This window comes from Rhincodon typus, chromosome 16, assembly GCF_021869965.1.
Source record: "Rhincodon typus isolate 14 chromosome 16, sRhiTyp1.1, whole genome shotgun sequence".
NCBI classification, from domain to species: Eukaryota; Metazoa; Chordata; class Chondrichthyes; order Orectolobiformes; family Rhincodontidae; genus Rhincodon; species Rhincodon typus.
The window spans coordinates 30,683,288-30,698,550 of record NC_063347.1 but is presented as its reverse complement, the minus strand read 5'-3'; the positions used below and the strand labels follow the sequence as shown (position 1 = coordinate 30,698,550).

At 38.3% G+C, this 15,263-nt stretch overlaps 2 protein-coding genes across 2 annotated transcripts in view; both read right to left on the bottom strand.

Moving 5' to 3' along the window:
• Positions 1-6,505: 6,505 nt before the first annotated feature.
• LOC109929422 (ribonuclease P/MRP 14 subunit) lies at positions 6,506-10,780 on the bottom strand. The gene is made up of 3 exons (XM_048606517.1): positions 10,471-10,780; positions 8,227-8,305; positions 6,506-7,302 (listed from the first exon to the last, which is right to left on the bottom strand). The coding sequence occupies exon 3, from the start codon at positions 7,198-7,200 to the stop codon at positions 6,682-6,684; it is 519 nt and encodes a 172-aa protein (XP_048462474.1). The 5' UTR covers positions 7,201-7,302; positions 8,227-8,305; positions 10,471-10,780; the 3' UTR covers positions 6,506-6,681.
• Positions 10,781-14,976: 4,196 nt separating this feature from the next.
• The window catches only part of abhd6a (abhydrolase domain containing 6, acylglycerol lipase a), an 84,858-nt gene continuing 84,571 nt past the window's right edge, over positions 14,977-15,263 (bottom strand). Inside the window, exon 8 of the mRNA XM_048606727.1 lies at positions 14,977-15,152. Within this exon, the coding sequence (XP_048462684.1) occupies positions 14,977-15,152 (176 nt within the window). The remainder of the gene's footprint in view (positions 15,153-15,263) is intronic.

Sequence of the window (15,263 nt, the reverse complement as noted above, 5' to 3'; positions counted from 1 at the left end):
AGAGACAGAAGATGTCTTTTAAGGATTTATGTTCTAATACTTATACTTCTGCTTCAACCTCACTTGTAAGTTATAATTTTTATTTCAATAACTGCACAGTGATTTATATTCTCTGTTTCTTTCTTTCTACTTTGCTGTTGATGAGAATTCTTCAATTTTATTTGCTGATCAAGTTGCTTGCTGACTGCCTTGTTGCTGGACCCCACATTCCCTGTAGAAGGCGACAAATTCAAAGTGACATCACAATAGAGGACGTCTGTGCTCTTTTTGAAGATCAGCTATCAGCACTATTCCTTCACCTCTAACTGTACAAATTTGGCCTTTTGGTATTTCGTATATTGTATACATATTATAAATTGTTGGCGCACTAGAGAACTAACTACTAATGAAGCATGGCAAATAAATCTAATAGGGAGATAAGAAGAAATATCTTACTCAAAGAATGATTAGAATGTGGAACTTGCAAAGTGGTTGAGGCAAATAGCTTAGATGCTTTAGAAAATTAGCTGAGTGAATTCGAGGAAAAGACAAGCTGAAAGGGAAGCAGAAGGAATGGAAGGAGCCTAATGTGGACTACAAGCACCAGCATTGACTAGTTGAAATGAATCACCTAATTATATTTTGCATATGCTCTATAATTTGTTTTCTCTTTGTTCTTTCATGAGATGTGGGAGTCACTAGCAAGGTCAATTTTTCTTGCCCATCTCAAATTGCCTTTTAATTGATTCATTTGCTAAACCAGTTCAGAGGGCAGTGAAGAATCAAGCACATTGTGGTGGGTCTGCGGTAACATTAGATTAGGCCAGATAACAATGGCAGATTTTCTTCCCTAAATGATATTAGTGAACGTGATGGGTTTTTGCAACAATAAATTCATGTTCATGATTATTGCGAGTAATTTTCAATTCAAAATCCCACATAAGAGATTAGTGTGTAAAATTAAAGTGCATGGGATTGAGGGTAGTGTATTGCTGTGGATAGAAAATTGGCCAGCAAACAGAAAACAAGGGTAGGAATAAATGGGTCTTTTTCTGAACGGCAGGCAGTGACTAGTGTGATACACAGGGATCCGTACAAGGTCCCCAGCTATTCACAATATATGTTAATGATTTAGAAGAGGGAACTAAATGTGATTTCTCAAAATTTGCAGATGACACAAAGCTAGATGAAAGGGTAAGCTACAAGGAGAATGCAGAGATGTTACAGTGTGATTTGGACAGGCAGAGTGAGTGGGCAAATGCATGGAGGATTCAGTTTAAATGGATAAATGTAAGCTTATCCACTTTGGCAGCAAAAATTGAAAGGCAGATTATTATTTGAGTGATTGTAATGGCTGAGCAACTGAATATATACTTTGGTTCTGTCCTCACAAAAGAGGACATAAATCAAATACCAGAAATGTTGACGAATGCAAGATTTAGTGAGAGGGAAGAATTCAGACAGATCAATATTAGTAGAGAAATGGTGCTGGGAAATTTAATGGGATTGAAGGCGGATGAATCCACAGGGCCTGATAATCTACATCCTAGAGTATTTATGAAAGTGGCTCTAGAAAGAGTGAATGCATTGTGGTCATGTTCCAGGATTCTACAGACTCTGGAACAGTCCTTGCAGATTGAAGGGTAGCTAATGTCACTCCAATATTCAAAAAGGGAGGTAGAGAGAAGACAGGGAATTATAGAGCAGTAAACCTAACATCAGTAGTGGGGAAAATTCTTGAATCCATTATCAAGGACTTTATAGCAGACCATTTAGAAAGCAGTGGCAGGATCAGACAGAGTCAGCATGGATTTACAAAGGGGAAATCATGCTTTACAAATCTGTTGCAATTCTATGAAGATGTAACGAGTAGAGTTGACAAGGGGGAACCAGTCGATGCGGTACATTTGGACTTTCAGAAAGCATTTGACAAAGTCCCACGGAAAAGATTAATGTGCAAGATTAAAGTGTTTGGGATTGGGGGAAGTATATTGAGATGGATCAGAAACTGGTTGGCAGAGAGGAAAGAGAGTAGGAATTAATGGGTCCTTTTCAAGTTGGCAGGCAGTAACTAGTGGGGTCCCACAGGGATCGGTGCTGGGATCCCAGCTATTCACAATATATATTAATGATTTAGTTGAGGTAACAAAATGCAAAATCTCAAAGTTTGCAAATGATACCAAGTTGGGTTGGAAGGTGAACTGTGACGAGGATGCAGGGATCCTTCAGCATTATCTGGATATGTTGTGTGAGTGGGCAAATCAGCAGCAGATGCAGTATAATTTGGATAAATGTGAGGTTATTCACTTTGGAAGCAAAAACAAGAAGGCAGATTACTACCTGAATGGCTATAAATTGGGAGAGGGGAGGATCCCCTGGATGTCCTTGTGCACCAGTCACTGAAGGTAAGCATGTAGGTACAGCAGGCGGTAAAGAAGGCAAATGGTATGTTGGCCTTCATTGCGAGAGGTTTTGAGTACAGGAGCAGGTAGGTGTTGTTGCAGTTGTATAGGGCTTTGGTGAGGCCACACCTAGAATATTGTGTGCAGTTTTGGTCTCCTTTTCTGAGGAAGGATGCTCTTGCTCTCAAGGGAGTGCAGTGAAGGTTTAACAAGCTGATTCTGGGGATGGTGGGACTGACATATGAGGAGAGATTGACTAGGTTAGGATTGTTTTCACTAGAGTTCAGACGAAAGAGGGGGGATCTCATAGAGACTTATAAAATTCTAACAGGACTAGACAGAGTAGATGCAGGGAGGATGTTTCCAATGGTGGGTGGGTCCAGAACCAGGGATCACAGTCTGAGGATTCAGGTAGACCATTTAGGACGGAGATGAGGAGACATTTCTTCACCCAGAGTGGAGAGCCTGTAGAATTCATTAAGGAAGTAGTTGATGCCAAAACATTGACTGTATTGAAGAGATGGTTAGATATAGCACTTGGGGCAAATGGGATCAAAGGTTATGGGAAGAAAGCAGGATTAGGCTATTGAGTTGGACGATGATCATGATGAATGGTGAAGCAGGCTCAAAGGGCCGAATGGCCTCCTCTTTTTCCTATCTTCTATGCTTCTATGAGAGAGGGAATGTTCAATAAGACTAGGCTGTCCTTGTACATCAGTCACTGAAAGGAAGTGTGCAGGGGCAGCAAGCAGAAGACAACATCACATCACTGCAGTACATTGCTAATGGTAGACCAATCCATTGGAAGTCAGTGGCCAAATCTCCAAAATAAGGATGAGAGAAATGAGCGAAAAGCATTTTTAATTCGCAAATAGAAGCATTATGGAATTACGACACACCTACTTTTATGGCCTATTTGTGCCACTTTATCAAAATCTTTCCTGCCAGAGATAAAAAAATACATTAACTTTTAATTTGCTTTCAATAGTGAATGAAATTGTTTCTGCCACTGATTGCTGTCAGGAGATCTGCTATCATGGTGTGCCACTCATATTTCTTGCATTATCCTCACATACTCATTGGTTGTAGATAAACTACAATCTGTGACAGGCATCATCCAACTATGTCGGAGTCAACCCCTCTTTCAGCTGTTCTCTATCTACTGGAGAGCCCAATTGCTTTTCAGCTTTAATCACATGTCAAAATACTCACTTTTTATTTTCTGGATGTCATTTTAAGAGTTCCTTTTGGTCTTGCAATTTCAAGTGCTTTTTCTTTTGTCTTAGGGTGTGTATGTGTAAGTTTTAGCATTCATCTTATCTTCCACATTTGAAGGGCAAATATTTCCTTCCATTGCTACTTCTGGGAAAGTAGATAGAATGAGGCATCTTCCAGATTTCTTTTCTTCATTATAAGCCTGAGTTTTCTTGCTGTTAATACATCATTCATCTTCATGCAATCTCTTCTGTCTACTTCTACCCTTCTTCTAACTTCTGCACAACAGCAGCCGTCTTCTGTTATAATTTGTCCAAACTAAGTAAACGTCTTCCAGTGGGTCACAATCTACTTTAATCTTTATTCCTTTCTTCTAATATATTCCTTTTAATTACCATGATTTGTCTTTTTGATGCTCGTACTCAAATCCATATTCTAAACATTGAGTTTTACCTGAGATATGATCATTTGCAAAGCCTCCTCTGGTTCTGCAGTGTACCACAAGTTTGTCATTAGTATGCCACAAATTTGTTTTGTTCATACTTCCAATTTTTACCCTGAAAGTAAATCTAATTCTCTGAATATTTGCTCGGTATAAATTTTGAATAACTTTGGTGACAGTTCACAGACTTCTTATACTCCTCTTTTCACATTGTTATTTATGCAATAAATATTAGAGCAATTTTAGAAAAGGGCAGGTGCATGACCAAGAATCTAATAACTTCTATTCTAATTGTACCACTCTGCCATTAGCTGTGCAAAAATGGCTTGCATGGTGAACATGTGTTCGGATTTCTACAATTCATGCTAGGTGATTCAGTTTACCAACAATCTCAAACATAGGGCCCAAGCTATTTGTTCACTGCGCAAGGTTGAGATAGGGTGCATCAAAACCAACCTGTACTTTTTGTACTTTTGTGAATTTTCCAAGTGTATAAGACAACATGCTTCAATGAAATATCACCTTTTTTCAGAAATTTTCCCTTTATTATTTACAGATTGTGTACATCCTTTACACTCTTAGCACATCCATAGTTGCCCTTCTGATGTACTGTCAGCGTTGAACAAATTTCTTATATCGCTGCATACCATGCGCTAAAGATGACCCTATAGCACTAGTGGGCAGAATGTTTCTGGACTTTGAATTCAGCAACGTTGAAGGAGAGGTGATACAATTCCACTTCAGGTTGATGTGTGACTTTAGGATCTTAAAGATGGTGGAGTTTGATATACTTATTGCCTCAGTCTTTCTAGGTGTTAGAGGTAATCGGTTTGTAAGATTTGAAGTTTCACTTTCACTTTAATTCTAAGACCCAAGTCAGCTAAAATTATAGACTATGTTGAGCCAGCCAATCTAATTGTTTAGTAGCCTTGATTAGTTACAAAATCCATTCCAGATACAAGTACAAATATCACTGGACCCAAAGCATTAACTCTGATTTTCTTCTTCACAGATCCTACCAGATCTTCTGAGCTTTTCCTGCAACTTCTGTTTTTGTTCCTGATTTACAGCATCCTCAGTTCTTTCAGTTTTCACAAGTGCAAATATGTTTTCATAAATTTTTAAAGAATTAAATTATGATAACAAGTGGAAAATAAGTGATACATTAAAAAGGCAGTGGTCTCCAGACTGCAACAATGGTTGACTGGGCACATATCTTTTGTTGTCTTCTGTTGACTCAAAACCACAATGCAAAAAAACTTGGATTCTTGAATTGCAGGGGTACATTTAAACCAAACCAACATTTTGCTCGATGTATAACATATATACTTCAACTTCAGTGATCTTCAGAGCCATGATATATATGGTTTACATACTGCAATGACCAAATCATACATTTTAATTTGAAAAAACATTGTGCAAAACTGACAAGCAAGGCTGAAAACAAAAATGCTGGCAATCACAACTCTGATGAAGAATCATCTAGGCTCGAAACATTAACTTGCTCTCTCTCCACAGATGCTGCCTGACCTGCTGTGATTTCCAGTATTTTTTGTTTTCAGTACAGATTCCAGCAGCAGCAGTAACGTGCTCCTGAAAAGCGAGGCTGGTGTGTTTCATTCTAGACAAGGAGCACAAACTTTAAACCTTGCAAAAAAAAAAAAATGGCCTGATGCAAATTTCAAAAGAACTCTTCTTAAACTGTAACATCCATTTATGACAAATTTTGCTAAGTAATTTCCATACTGAAAAGCATAAGAATTAAATATATTGGTGGAATTGAGTAGTACAGAGGGTTCCGCATTGGGTTTATAAGCCTAGGAGGTAGGTTTGAATTTCAGATAAGATCTCTAAAAAGAAAATTCTGAATGGGTCCAAAGTGAAATTTATCTGGCAACCTCACCCAAACCTTTAGTGTGCATGGGAGCACAACAGAAAAAAAACATGTGGCCCTTTTTATTTTTAGGTGATATTATGGCAAAATATCCAATATAGAAAATTTTTTAAACGCCACAAGAAGGGTAGAAGGTGCTCTCTTGGGCAACAGCACATGAAACATCACTATCCCATCATACATTGCCCCTCAGTCAGAAAGTTGTGGGTTCAAATGGACAGCAGTGCTCAAGAAGGCAGCTTACTACCGCCAGCTCAACAAGGTGTGGGCAGTAAATGCTGGCCCAAGCAGTAACAAAACATATTTGGTGAGTTAATGAATTTTTTTTTTTTTTTTTTTTTTAAAAAAAAAGAATCATTCTGGAAATTTGGCCATTTTGCTATACTGTTTGACATTTCATCTTTCAACATGTCAAACCAAGGTCTTCTCAGATAGCACAACAAATCCCATAGCATTATTTAAGGATGATCAGGCCAGTTCTTCTGGTGTTCTGGTCAGTATAGATTCCTCAACTAGTATTGTTAAAAACAGATTATTGGTCACTAAATTCTGCGTTGCTGTAGTTACAAGACAATTTTTACAATCATTGGTATTTATTACGAACATATCAGCCAATGAGTATTGTTTGAAATAATATCCATTTTCAAATTACTTGAATCTTCAATCATTTCCATAGAACATCCATTTACAAATACTAGTATGTCCAAATAAAGCTTTTTCCAAGTTATTTTTCATTTTCAATAATAAAGTCATACGTTTTGATCTCTACTTTCTGGCAACATGATCTTCACTTCCCCCTTCATTATAACCTTCTTAGTCTCTTTGACAATACATGAAACAGTAATCCAAGCGATTGACCTCCTTATTTTAACAACATCTGCAATTGCTGAGGCCTGCTCACCTATGTACAAGGGTGCTAGAAACCGGAGTTCCTGGGACAGAAGAACGCATCCGGGTATTTTGGTTCCCAGAACAGCAGACATTAATCCACAAACCAGTACACCATGTACAACTAGCTTTCCAAACTTGCTGTCTTTGGCAAAATCTTCATTGAGATGTAATGGGTTTGTATCACCAGTTAACTCTGAAAAGGTAAATACATCACTCTGGGAAAAAGCTTTGGTAAGTTCAGCTCTTTCGCCAACCTGAAGATGCACAGTCCGAAGAAAAGCATTTTGTGGCATCAACATGCTGTCTATGTGCCAGTGACCCATCTTTAATGGGCTCTGAAAGATACTAAGAATAACTCTCTGAGCACAAAAAGGCATTTCTTAGAGCAGGTCACTTTAAACACCTGTTAATTGTCAATGACCTCAGTTTAACACAAATTCTCTACTGTTGCTTGATAGTGCAAGAAGAAATGGCGAGACCTATACAATAAAGAGATAAAAATGCAAATAATTATTAATTAAATAAACAATAAGCCAATTTAAAATCTGCTTAACAACATTTGAAGATGTAAAATACAATCAGAGATTAGCTTCCTTTCTTCCATCAGGAATTATTACATTTTAATGGGTTCTTTCACAGCTACAGAATAGGAGAAAGAAATATAAAACCAATATCCCATGCATCATTCTTCCAGATCTGCTTCAGTCATCATTCCAACTAGATAAACCTCCCAACAAAAAATGCTCCCTCTGCCTTGTCCTGCTGAATTCACAGACATCATGGTTGGTCCTATTTTCAGTGAATTTCAGGATGCTATTAGAATTTGGACTATTAAAGCCTTCCTCAACCTTGAAACAAGCTCATATTCTATAGTGCAATGGTCTAAGTGATTAATGGGAGAATATGCATTATTATTATAAGTGTAACAAGATTATACGTAGAGGTAGGCTGAGTAGGAGAGAGACAAGGAGACAAGAGAATACAGACAAATAAGCATCACATGAAAGAGGGAAAATAAATATGGATGAATCGAAATAAATTTTGACTGAAACATTATGAGAATTCAGCATATTGTCAAATGAAAGAACAGTAATAAGTGAAAAAGAGGAAGAGACAGAAATCAGCTGGTGGAAATGTAAAGTACCAACTCCAAGGAACACAAACAATATTTCAGTTTAACCTACGTGAAAAATAAATAAAAATTTGAATAAAATTAAAGAATGGATACTTCAATTCATAATGATTTACAATGCTGTAAAAGTTGGGTTTGTGTTTTCTTTGATAAAATGATGAACCTATTATACAACCATTAGGTAAAGCTGAAGAAAACCGTTTTCTACTTTATGTTTTGTGATTAAAGAGTAACTTGAAAAGATTAATTATTCTTTTATAATATACAATACCTGCATCACTCTGAAAGCACACTTCTGATTTTGATAAGATCCAAGCAGGGTCAGTGCACTCCACAGCTTCACAAGGCCACTGTAAATAGAAATACTTTTTAAAAAAACTTGCAAGTGTTAGACATTGACATTTATTTTAGTGTTGTTAGTTAAAACATTTAAAAATTACAGTGACTTTAAACTAATTGATTCCGAAATACTTAAGAAATGAAGCAAATATAAAATGCAGCCTCAAAAGACATTTTGAGCAATGACTTGAAGCATTCTTTAATAAAAAAGAGATAAGTCTTGACGAAGGGCTTAAAGAGGTATAAAATTTGAGAGGGTTAACAAGAGAATCTAGAGCACAGGGCTCAAATGATGACAGGTTGGGGTGGAGAAAAAGGGTGGACTACTCTAGAGGAGTCAAAGGAACCAAGTTGGAAGTAGAATGGGTAAAGAATGTCACTGAGAAGGACATGGTCAAAAAAGAATTTAAACACAAAGGTAATTGTAAATCCGAGGTGTTTAGTGACCTGGAACTAACAAGGTCATTAAGGACATGGGAGATGTATGCGGAAGGTAGCTGTCAGAGCAGACACAGACAGTAGAGTTTTGGATGACCCGAACATTAAAGAATAGAGAATGGAACCGGTCAGAAGCGTACTCAAATAACTAACCTGGTGGTGGCAAACACGTGGCTCGGCATCTGGATGAGAGCCGAATCACACGATGAGGTGGATATACCAGAGGCACTATTTTGGCATGTGTGTGCGTGTGCAGTTTATTCCTGTTATCCTGGCCAACATTTCAACATAGGCTGCAGCTATTCAAGGCATCAGCTTGAAATTCCCTACCCAACAGCATTGTTGGGGCAGCTACACCAAAGTGGACCTTCTCAAGGGCGATTAGGGATGGGTATTAAAGTTTGCTGTGCCATTGACATTCACAGCCCAACAGTGGTTTTTATGATGGACGGATCATTGAACAAAGCTCAGCATCAAATAGCTTGGCAAAATTGTGAACAATGTGGCTCACAGTACAGGGTTAAAGGCCGAAGACAATAGTTTCAGTCCTTCGTAATATTTGGCTGTAGGTAAACACAGCTGAGAAAAGATAGGACACCCGGCAAGCGCAAAGCTGAGAAGAGCATGCGTGCGAGAGATGGTGGAAATGTAGTCCTGGATGTAGTCCCCCCCGAAACTGAGCGTAGCTTCCAATTATATTGATAAGTGGGTAGCTTGTTAATGATGAACAAATTGTGACCAAAAATGCATTATTTCAATAACCTGAGTAGGATCAACTAGGTAAATATGGAACCAAGTGAGGTCATACGACTGAGCTGGATAACAGAGTAACTTCATTAGAAGCTACTGCTATCGATGAAACTGCCAACAGTGGCAAAATGATTGTGAATGGATAATACAATGCAATACAAAACAAATGTGTAATTTTTGTCATTTATCAGCATTGTTTCAATTTTCTGGCAAGGATGGTTAGCTGGACAGAGATCAAAAATAAGCTTCGCAGGAAAGTTGGTCTTAGATTTGGGAAGGACCATTATGTTCAAACATTTGACAGCAAAGGGAGGGTGGACAGGTACTTGCAGTTTGCAATGAGAGAAAGGTGAAAGTTGCCTTTTTCTAGAGGCCATGGTAATTTTGAAAGAATGAGGGAAAAGGTCTAACGAGATAGTATCATGTTTTAAAATGCCAGTTAGCACTTTTGGCAAGGAAAGGAAATTGAATGTGGTCACTTAGTAGTAATGGATTAAAGGAAGTAGGATCTGGGTCTTATGAAAAAGGTTATCGCAGAGAGAGCATGAGGGAACATGACAGGAAAGAAATGGCAGAAACAGTCCAATTCATGGATAAGGCAAGGGAACGTTAGGTTCAATGAATGAATGGGAGTGTGTTTATTTTCACGCAGAAATCTATGAGTTCCTCACACTGGGTGAGAAGAAGATATGAGAGAGAGAAGTGAGGAAAGCAAGAATCATTTAAGGAGATGGTTGATAGAACAAAACTGAATGGCAAGCTGTTGTTCCCCTCTAGTATGACTGCAGAGAAAAGTCTGGTTCTGGCAGAAGACAGTGCAAGCAAAGAGCTCTTGACCTAGTCATGCACCATGAACCAGTTTTTCACTTGGAACTTTTTCGTTTTTAAGTTCAATGAGGTTTTTGTAAATAAAAAAAAGCACTACAATGATTTTATTTAAATATTTATCGGAATAAAGTACCTTTAAATCGTTACTATGCACACCCACCTGCTTTTTACTCTCAGTATTGCCGTCAATGTTTCTTCTTCAAATCTCAATACATCAACAGGTAAGGCAGCTCCAAACTGCCAAATAAAACATTTTCAGAACATTAACCTTCAGAGCGACAGGCATGAATTTTTAAGTCTTATTGAAATATATTTTCCGAATGAAAACGAGTATGGCTACTTACTCTTGACAAACTCTACACCATTTGTGATTTGGTTGTGACACAGAGATTGGAAAAAATAATCATCTGAATGGATGGTACAACACCTTTCAATCTCACGCCCACTACCATCTAGAAGGACAAATGTAGCAGACACATGGGAACACCACCACGAGCCCTGAAATTCCCTACCCAACAGCATTGTTGGGGTAGCTACACCAAAGTGGACCACTGTGGTTCAAGGCAGCACCACCACTTTTTAAAGGACAACTAGGGTTCGACAAAAAATGCTCAACTTGTCAGCAACATCCTATGAATGAATTTTTTTTAAAAAAAGTGCAATCATAGCTGTGCTATACAGGATGATATCAAATGTAAACTGGGTGCTTTTCTATTAGGAAGTAGGCAATTTAAATCTGAAGGCTCTAAACCGCCTGCTGACATTGCAAGGGTCACTTGCCCACCTTGGCCTAAACATTTTCATTAGCAAACCATGCCACTCCTGACCTTAAGACAGAGGGAAGGTCATTGATAAAGCAACTAATGATATTTGGAGAAAATTGAGAGGAAAGACAGAGGACAATAAAGTAGCCAGTGATTCTGAGATACAAGCAAGAAACAAATGGTAAACTAAACAACGAGAATAAAAACATGGAAGAGAAGTGTGTGTATAAGGACACAAGGCTGAAGATGACCAATGAGATAGGACGAGATGAAGTCATTCAGAGATTTGAAAATGGAGACAAAAATGCAGGAAACAGCAAGCCATGGTCACAGTCACAGACATGTGGCTATGACTTTGATCTGCAGGTTTTGTTGCAACTAAAATAATTTTTGTTGTACATAGTTCAGGTAGCTACTGACAGACATTCAGAAAATATCAAGGATCTGCAGGTGGCTGTTCAAGATATTACTGCTGAACTACTTTGGAGGAATAGAAAAGTTGGATCTGAAGAGAAACAGAATTTCTCTCAGTAACAGAGCTTTGCCAAATAGGGTACTTGGGGCTGAAAATCAATAGCAGTGTCCAGATTTAAGCTGGGGAAGGAAGAGATGATCAAAGCAAAATTATTTCAACTGCTGACTATGAGTGCTGCAATATCATGTGGTATTGAATGGAAAAGCCAAGCGGTGTCAGTGCCAAGAATGTTAGCTAAGTGCCAGGGAGCAGAAAAGGGGACAAATTTATGAATGCTACAGTCATAGCTCAAAATTAGCAATCCTTTCCTCCCTCTAAAGATTTATTTTGTTCAAAAATAGCAGGAATGACATAAGACTCCGTGCTTGTGCTTTTTGATTTCAACTGACAGAATTACTAAGTCAGCCACAAACCTCTATCAGCAAGTGACCAAATGATTTGTATAGTTTCTCATTCATTTTTGCAGGTTAGGACTGATGACAGTACAATTATGTTTATGCACTGGATCTGTCTCATTTACTCATATTCTTCAGGGAAGGAAGTCTGGCCTGAGTTTCAATGTGGTTGACTGTTAACTGACCCGAGATGGCATAGCAAACCACTCAGTTAAGGGATATATAGGGATGTGCAATAAATCCTGGCCTTGCCAGGAATACCTATAGCCTATAAATTAATTTTAAGAATATTTCCCAGGTGGAACTTAAACCATGATCTGTGGTTCACAAAGGAGTGTGCTGACACATAAATAGCGTGAATAAATTAAGGAATATAGGAAGGAGAGTAATAAAGGTTATGTTAGAGGTGGGAACTTTCCAACCATAAGGGGAATCAGCGTGAAGTTTTTCAGGGAGCACCCTATTGAAACATGATTGATTGCTTAATATCTTGACGGGAAAGCAGAAACTTTGCCTCCAGGAACAACTTACTTTAGCAATGTTTGGAGGTGTGAACTATTACACAGCGGCTCTAAACTATCAGGGTTTTATGAAAAATATATCCAAGTCTCATAAGCATTTTTCTTCTCATCCAAGAGTCGTTACACTATTTAATCTGCTTGTAAAGAATTGTAATTTAAAGAATAAGGCAGCAGTCAATGATCGCTTCCTGTTGAGGAGTCATTGACTTAGTCTTATAGTAAAAGTTAAACTACAGCTGCTATCAATTTGTTCTTGTGAATGTAACTCACAGATGCAGTGCTAACTCAATGCAAATGGACATCTTGTGGTGCAGTGGTAGTGTCTCTACCTTTAGGCCACAAGGTCTGAGTACAAGTCCCTGCGGCCTTGGAGGTGTGTCGTAAGTGTACAAACCGGTTGATTAATTTTTTTTAAAGAGAAAGAACAGTACTCAAACAGAGTATTTCAGCATAGTATCTGACACATGATTCCCTTATGCCAAGCTCCTGAGTTCTGCTGCGCTGTTAGTTTGAACTGAACACAGGTCAGCTACATTCATATATTCAGTGATTAAAAAAAAAAAAAATTTCCATCTAATAACTCCCAAAACACTGATGTTCACTTATTCAACAGTGTTGTAAGCAGGTCATCTGTCCAACACACTCAGGTGGGAGCTAATGTTAAGGAATAGAAACATGAATAAAATTTAAGATGAGACAAAAAATATTTTAAAGAAATAGCATTTTAAAAAGCCAATCATTCTACCATGTAGAGCACAAACAAAAACAAATTGCTGGGAAATATCAGCAGGTCTGGCAGCATCTGTGGAGAGAAAGAAGTGCTAATGTTTCTGGTTCAGTGACCCTTCATTTTATCATGCTTCTCCAAACAGTTCTCTTTCTACAAGAAAGATAAATTATGCTTCCCTAATCTAAAAGTTGTAATAATACAGTGGCAACATTAAAACATGTAAAGAAAGAATTGGGCTTTGTTGTGTAAAAGAAATGCCCTCGGACAGATGAGGGCAAAAACATCATAGCATCATTTATCTTTTCTATATTTGATCCAAATATGCAGTTCAACTTTGAAAATCAAAAGTTGTGCAGATTTTTGTATAAACTTCTGTAGAATATACATTACATTTTGCAAGGGTGCTATCCCATTATCTCATCAAATCCAAATAGCATTCAATATCACTACGTACAGCACATTTTCATTGTGGATGTTATTGCATACCTGAACAAATTAAGAACAGTTTAATCATCCAGTAGACCAAATGACAAAGCTGTTAGTTCTCCCCATATGCGCATTGTTGCCTACCAGGTAGAAGTTGATGTTCTTTCCATAAATTCAATTTACCAGTAGCTTCTATACAAAAAGCTATCTTCCATTGTAAGATTAAATGCTCTTTCCATTAAAGCACAAACACTCACATAACTTTACTGCCATGTGCCATCTTTCAGAAAAGATGAGAGTCATCCACAAAATAGCTAACTTTATCCCAACGAATCCCACCATGGTAGTTGGCAAATTGGACGGCACGGTTGGTCAGTGGTTTGCACAGCTGCCTCACAGCACCAGGGGCCCCGGTTCGATTCCACTCTCAGGCAACTGTCTGCGTGGAGTTTGCACATTCTCCCCGTGTCTGCGTGGGTTTCCTCCAGGTGCTGCAGTTTCCTCCCACAGTCCAAAGATGTGCAGCCTAGGTGGATTGGCCATGCTAAATTGCCCATAGTGTTCAGGGATGTGTAGGTCAGGTGAGTTATAGGGGGATGGGTCTGGGTGGGATACTCAGAGTCGGCGTGGACTTGTCGGGCAGAAGGGCCTGTTTCCACACTGTTGGGATTCTAAGTCATATCTAATTGTCACATCCCTTCATTAACTAGACTACACTGTAGTACTTGTTACCAGAGTATTGACTTAAGGCAATTGGCCTTTTGATACAAAAGTTTGGTCATATGTCACAATCATTCAAATTACCACTATCCAGCTCCTGAACCACCACATCCTATTCTTCAGGACCTTCAGCACAAGACACTAGCATCTTGGGCACAGGGTGCCTTGTTTACTTCTATTAACTGCGCAGAATCCACAATTTTGTGATTAATTCAAATTAACCACGAGGAATTAATCTGAATAGTCTGACTACCATGTTTGATAAATACTACCCCACCATCACATTACTTTATCAAGGCTTTAAATTTCTAGTGATCTTCTCTTTCATAATACAACAAATATTTTGAGTTAAATTCTGTGCAAAGCTTTCAGAATTTTCTTCAAAGCATCAGTCTTGGAATGTCAACCCTCCTGCATGTAGTACATTCAAATGTTTAGGATAAAGTGTAGTACCTTAAAGAGCAGGAGGACTACGAGAACAGAAGGTAGTTTGGAATTTCATGCATTGACTAATTGCTGGAATCTGTGTTCGCCAACAATCTGAAGGGAATTTTTTGCATGAACCACATTTCCCAGTAAGCTTAGCAACTCAGTCTGGTTGATCAGCTCAGGTTTGTGCACCATGCTATGGATAACTATATGATTCCTTTCATAGTACTTTCAGCTATGATATCTGTGACCATGATGTTCATTCTTATCGCACATCGCTGATACACTTTACACACTTCACTCTTGCCATTAATTTTCTCTATCTGCCTGGTGTAGTCTTCATCAACCACACTAACATCTTTGACAAGCAGGGGGAAGTAAACTGTCAAAGAAACTTTAACACAATTTGCTCATTTTCCTAGACAACAAGGTGCAGAGCTGGATGAACACAGCAGGCCAAGCAGCATCATAGGAGCAAAAAGGCTGACCCTTC